At 47.2% G+C, this 6,797-nt stretch overlaps 1 protein-coding gene across 1 annotated transcript; it reads left to right on the forward strand.

Annotated features, from left to right (window-relative positions):
* Positions 1–4,986: 4,986 nt before the first annotated feature.
* Positions 4,987–5,858, forward strand: H257_08830 (hypothetical protein; the record flags this gene model as incomplete). The annotated part of the gene is made up of 2 exons (XM_009834897.1): positions 4,987–5,598; positions 5,805–5,858. 2 exons carry the CDS (start codon positions 4,987–4,989, stop codon positions 5,856–5,858), a joined length of 666 nt encoding a protein of 221 aa, XP_009833199.1.
* Between the last annotated feature and the right edge of the window lie 939 nt (positions 5,859–6,797).

Consider the following 6,797-nt stretch of genomic DNA (forward strand, 5'->3'; position numbering starts at 1 on the left):
AGTTCCGATGGCGTGTGGGCATCCAAACGTTTGAATGGCCACACGCCATTGGAACTGAAGGTAGGGGTGCCAACCAACGAATTATTCCTTTGTAATTCAATACTTATTCATTTCTGTAAGCTTTGAGTATAACCTATTTTCATGCTCCAGAAATCAAGGTTATTTACTTTCTTGGCACATAGTAGAAGAATTATTTATTTCTTGTTAATAAATAAGTATATTCGCAAAAAAGTTATTTTTTGGTCAGCTCTGGATGGGACCACCGCCGGTAGTCCCATGATCGGCCTGCAGTGTCCATGCGTTTAGCATTCGCCATGTGTGTGCGAAACGATTGCTGAGGAATCGAATATGCGTCTGCAGCAGCAGGGATTGTTAGCTTCTTGGAGATTACGTCTGCTATGGCCTTACAGTTAGCTACAACGTCAGCCGTGTACAGTACGACATTCTTCGCGGTATTTTGATTTGACACAAGCAAAACAAACCCCTCTACAAATTTGTACTCTTTCCCAACCATAAATGTTTGAAGGTGTTAGTTGTTGCAGGCTTTTATTTTATCCAATCATATCAATTCTGGAGTTATATTGGGTAATGCGACTCGGCTATTCACTGATCATTCGGCTGCTCACTGATCCGTCACGCACCTACAGTACTCCCGGAGTAGTAAAGTACTGTAGTATTAATATGTGTAATACTGTAGTCCAGTATCAATCCCAATTCGGCTCTGCTTTCAAACTGACGACCGTTTTCGTAGACCTTCCTCCCGAGAACGTCCCAAACATTCTCAATCGGACTCAAATCTGCGCTCTTGGCCGGCCAAGGCATTGATGGCCACGGCATTTCAGCAAGATAGGCCATGATGGAGTGGGAACGATGAATACTGGCGTTATATTGTTGAAAAATGGCTTCATGGTTAGGGACCATGCGAGCAAGTACGCGCATTGCGGGCAACAGATGCGAGCCAGGAAGGCTAACGGCGTCTTGTTTTAGAAACTCATGCCACCCCACAACATAACCGAACCACCTCCAGCGACACGTTTCGAGTACGTCTCGACATCCTGGCGCAAGTCATGCCAGTAGTACTGGCAACCGTCGGGGCCGTCTAGGTTGAACTTCGTTTCGTCTGTAAATAGCGTAGCCTTCAATTCAGCAGCCTTGTTGAGGTAGCGACTTGCGAACTCGACACGATCTTTTCGGTGCTTGGGGTGAGTCGTGCATCGGACGGGCGCAAGCTTCATGTACTTGGCGAATTTACAGTTAGACGCCTTTAACATGTTAAGAACAGTGTTTCGTGTTACTTTACCCTCTAGTGCAGCCGAAATCTGCTTGCACGACTTGTTCTTGCGAGTGGCGAGTCGAAAGATACGTCGGACGTCACGGCGCTTGAGCTTGGAGGGTCTTCCATGCCTTTTTTGCGGTACTGGTTGGCCAATACTTCGGACAAACGAACGTACAAGCTTGTCGCTTCGCTCGTCAAGGCGTGGTTGTCAAGAAGATGCCCGCTGATCATGCCTTGATCTCCTCGGCGTTTGTTTCGGAATCCCTGACCAAGGGAGCCAAGACGTACGTGTCATCGGGCTGCACGGTGGCTCCATCCATCACCGTCGTCAAGACTCGAGTTGGGCGGGCCGACGGCGGTAGTTGGTCAAGAAGATGCCCGCTGATCATGCGTTGATCTCCACGGCGTTTGTTTCGGAATCCCTGACCATGCGTTGCTCTCCACGGTTTTGTTTTCGTTACCCCCTTGCATCTTCTAGAGGTACATCATGGCGCTTCGATACGAAACCAACGTCGACGCGGCAGGACTAAGTGTTTGGTAACACCACTCGAGAAACGCTTTTGTAACCCTGAAACGAAACCTTGGATACATCCAACGTGACGGCGTCCACCACACAGTCACTGCGGCCATGTAGCGTAGCCCATTTCACGATATTTCGAATGTACCCGTCGTACCGATTCTTGGTCGAAGCCGTGCGTGTGTTGTTCAACGCATCCTCGTTGACGGTTGGACGTTTGTGACGCACCGCAAACCGCCAAACAGCCCTGACCTCAACGTCCTCGACTTGGTTTTTTTTGCTTCCATCGCATCGTCCACAGGACGACTCACCATCTCTACAGTACAAGATGGTGAGTCGTCGTGTGGACGATGCGATCAAGGCGACCTTGGCTGTCTTTGAAATGTTGAGCCTTGATAAGCTGCAGGATGTGTTTCTTGCTTTTCAAGGTGTCATGCGTATTGTGCTTGAGCACAATGGGGACAATCACTTTCGCTTGCCTTACATGAAGGAGGATGCCATGAGACGCGCTGGTCCACTCATGGAGAACGTTATCTCGTGTCTCTTATCCACTGAATAGACTTGGTGATTTATAGCCAATGAAATCAATTGGTCGTCGATCACGAACAGGTGGCTCGTGGCGTGGCATGCATGGCGGCGATGCAAAACCAACAATGATCACGCAGCACACACGAATGCTCCATTGGTCGTGATCGCTCCGTTATGAACGTGTCGACATCGTCGTTTCGCACACGTGTGAGCTTGGCATGCACGTCCACGCGACGAAACCTGCCGATGCCATTCGTCGGTAAATCGACCAACGGGGCCCTGCGATTGGCTCACATATGCGTGTAAGTTTTGGTGCCCACGCAACGGGTCGGATTGTGCCAGGTCGGCATGTCCATACAAACGCCAAGTATAACACCATGATACTATTCACTCTATGCACCCACTCGTCGGCCTCCTGTGCCCACCAAAACGCCCACGATTGCCGGATAACCTTTGGTGAGTTGGAGAGTTGTAGTCGCCTTGCAGCATAATATGCAGGAAATGTATACCAAGGTTCATCCAATCCAGCACAACCCTGGCGAAGACATCTGATTGGCTACTATCCAATTTGCCTTGGTAGAAACCCAAAATGAAATTATAGCCAATCAGGAGGGTGAGAGAAATGATGAAATTAACAGAACGAACTCGATGGAGCTACCATTTGGACTGTATAGTTACTGTTAGCGTTATCTATAGTTCTTGATTCATCTGGTTGATAGAAACCTTCTTCGTCGCACATTCGCAGGTGATTTGGTAGCCTTAAACGATACTACTTCGTAGCCCACAACTAACATTGTAACTTTGCTCATGAGCTGTGTGGTACAATATTCTGCCAATTCTCGTTTGAGGTTCGTTGTTTTGATCCCCCAGTGATCGTGTACGTAGTAATTCGGATTGACCAATGGGAGAGATTTGTGCCCGCTTTGGTCGGCAAGATTCGATTGACATGAGAACGGTCCGGAAATTCGTACCCAACCCTCATTACGACAGTTCTACTTTTGTTTCTCAGAAAGCTCTGCAATTTGAGAGTTTATATGCAACTTTGTGTACTGCGACCACGGCACCCCTCACTAGGGTTAAGTGCATCTCAGTGGTTAGCGATACTGTACTGTAGCTAACCACTGGATCCAGTTAACCTCGGAGGTATCGCATCGTATCGTATGTACACTGTACTCGTCGAGGGCACAGTAGGACAGAGCCTCATATTCCACGGTTACGGGCGAAAAAGTGTATCCGGATGTAATTCTCTACAGTAGTATCAACGGATGCGAGTACAGTATTTCGGGTCAAAACAACAGTGGTACTAACAGTAAGTTTAGAAAATTAACGATTCCTAGTAATGATGAGGGAATTATTCAATTCGCAGTCGACTAACATTTGTTCCCATCCGAGCAGGTCAACCCGCTAGGATTTAAAGCATTAGAAAGGCCGAAAACGTGTTGTGGAGGATGGCTTGCCGAGAGTACGAGTTAGAATTTATTGCTACGACTATCATAATAAATACAACATAATAAATACAACATAATAAATACAACTGTAACTTAGAACTAGGTTCTATGCTACTGTAGTATACTTCGAAGCATTAAACTACTGTAGTAGTACAGTGTATACTGTAGTAGTACGGTAGTAGACAGACTGTCATACTTCTGATTGAAAATAGACCTACTGTACTGTAGCTGCGGAATCGGCGCACGTGCTTCTTGCGCAAGCTCAACCATTGACTCAATCCCTTGCGAGTGGATAACTACTCACACATCGTTGGTCCCATCAATGGATGTCGCAGAGAGCACGAATATGCTCGTTTTGAGCTACAGTACTGTCTGTCTGTACTTACTGTACAGGATTGAAGCTTTGCTGCCCACTGTCAGTGTTCAGTACCACTCCGATACAGAAGCCTTGACGCGCACCTACAGTAGACATATGAGGTACACATGCTTTTGATTTGAATACCAGTATGGTTGCGACAAAGCGCGCGGATACAGACATGCCAAGATTGGTTCGCATGTATCTCAAGATACTTCGCCACATCGTCCCAGACACTTAAACACACTAACTATAACGCTACCACAACACTGTTTACAACATTATCGCCTCCAATGCTACGTGAGACCAGCAGCCCTAGAAGTGGACGTTATATGTGGACGATGGTAGTAGAACCTCCTACTGATAACGTAACTCGTCTATGGGCCAGGTTGACCCAACCGTGATTGGCTGCTGCTGTCGTCATTGTGTCATCCATCCGTCGACCTGCATTTGATTGGTTGATTCCGTGGCAAAATTCGGTACACTCGAACTTGATTGGTCATATCAGCTGTGGCGTTGAATGTATTACGAGCTATTTCCACTGCCACAGTCCCTGAAATATGAAATCTCACTATATCTCATGTACAAATTTTTGTATGTCTAAGCAGGGTATACTATTATTTATGTATAGTATACTATGTCTTAAGCCTGAATAAGCCTATTTAGTATACGAGTATACATTTTGACTTTTCGATGTGTGTTGGATTCCGCGCTGGTCTCACAATTCAATTTGCCATTGAGGCGTATGAGCTCCACCAGCCACGACCCCATTCCCTTCCACTCAGCATCATCCGATAGGTTCTCTCTTGTGCACGATGTACAAGCTTGGCTATATCTTCTCAACAAATCGTCGGCACCCCCTATGGAGGCAGCCCTAGACATCACAGTATTGGACGCGCTGTTGGATTTGACTGGTATGCCTTGCTCCACTGACTCTGAGAGTGCCTCGTCCGACCAAGAACATTCGTCTCCACACCGTACGAAAGACGGCAGTCGCCATCACCGCTCCCGTGGAGCCCCCATTGCGTGTCAAGTGTCTGGATGTGGAAGGCGCGCAAGACGAGGAAACTGCTGCTTGGGCCACGGAGGCGCCAAGGTGTGTAAAGCCGAAGGATGCGGAAATGCTGCCCAGACGCACGGGCTATGCAAGTCCCATGGCGGCGGTGCCAGATGTACCAAGCCCGGATGCGATAAAAGTAGCCAAGGCCAAGGACTGTGTCGCACCCACGGGGGTGGTAAACGGTGCAGCCATCAAGGGTGCACGAAAGGCGTCCAACGAGGGAGCAAATGCGCGACGCACGGCCGAATCCGAGTGTGCAGTGCCGAAGGATGCGGCCGGATGGACCGAGGCGGCGGCATGTGTGATGGCCATAGAAAAGCGCGAGAATGCAAAGCCGGTGATTGCAAGCGGTTGAGCCATGCCACGAATCTGTGCAAGTTGCACTTGCGTCGACAGGAACGAGTTTACGTTGGCGTTTGAACTCGACTAATATATATTTAACAATGCCATGACGATGGATGGTATTTACTGTAACTACAGTAGTTGCGTGTTGAAGCGCAGCAACATAAGGAGCTACTATGTACTACGTAGTATGTAGCTTACGTTGGTGCCATCAAACGGCCAGTTTTTTTGGGTTTCGTGACCACTTGAATCTTCGAAGATTACGTATAGTACGTTAGGTCATCATGCTTGAAATCGCGGAAAGTGCCACGAGTCTATCTATACCGTACTAAAAGTAGTATTGTCGACCATACAACGATGTTACGACCAAAGCCACCAATTACGCTGCGTCGCGTACACATTACTGCATAGTATACCGGTCGATATGCATACCTGGGAGATGAGGGAAATACTGTATGGTATTCAGACGACATTCTACGAATTAATCCATTCGTATGAAGAAACTCTTGTCAGCATGCGAATCTGTCGAATACCATGTTTCCCTCATCCCCCGGTTGTACTAGTATTGCTTTGTAGCTTGGTAAACTAGGCAGATACATGTACTAGTACTTCGGAGCCACTCGTTCGTGCTGGAGTAAAAGAAACGTTATGTTGCTAAGAGCATCTCCAACGCGGGTCCCTATCCCAACTCTATATCTCAAAACTTCGGTTGTACCGATACTTCATGTTACAGTACGGATAATTTGGGGCTTATCCGGGCGATTTTGTCCCCAAATTATGGGGATGTCCCCAAAGTGTTCAGTTATTGGGACGTCCAAGCGAAATGGGGACAAAAACACCCGGATACATCCCCAAATTATCCGTAACTTCGATAATACCACTGTTGTAACAGATTTTGGGGATAGGGACATCGATACCGGAATAGGGACTCCCGTTGGAGATGCTCTAACGTAGATGGCTAGTTTATGGTGCACTTGAAAGAGACTTCGTCGTAGAATGCAGCTTACTCGTCTCCCAGGACCGGGATTTCAATTCTGAAAAGTGCTGCATGAAGCCGAAAGGTCGGCCATTCTTCTCATTATTTAATCGGCTTGAATAGACTTCAACATAGCGTTCATTTACTTTGATTCCACTCAAGTCAAGGCAAAATAGGATTTAAGCTTAAAATATGTATGCTGGTTTTGCTTATTTTTTAGTGATTTCATTTTTCTAGTGATTCGATTGGCTACTCTAAAACTAATGCAATTCCATTGGCCAATTTGAGTGCACCT

Source organism: Aphanomyces astaci (assembly GCF_000520075.1).
Source record: "Aphanomyces astaci strain APO3 unplaced genomic scaffold supercont1.20, whole genome shotgun sequence".
NCBI classification, from domain to species: Eukaryota; Oomycota; class Saprolegniomycetes; order Saprolegniales; family Verrucalvaceae; genus Aphanomyces; species Aphanomyces astaci.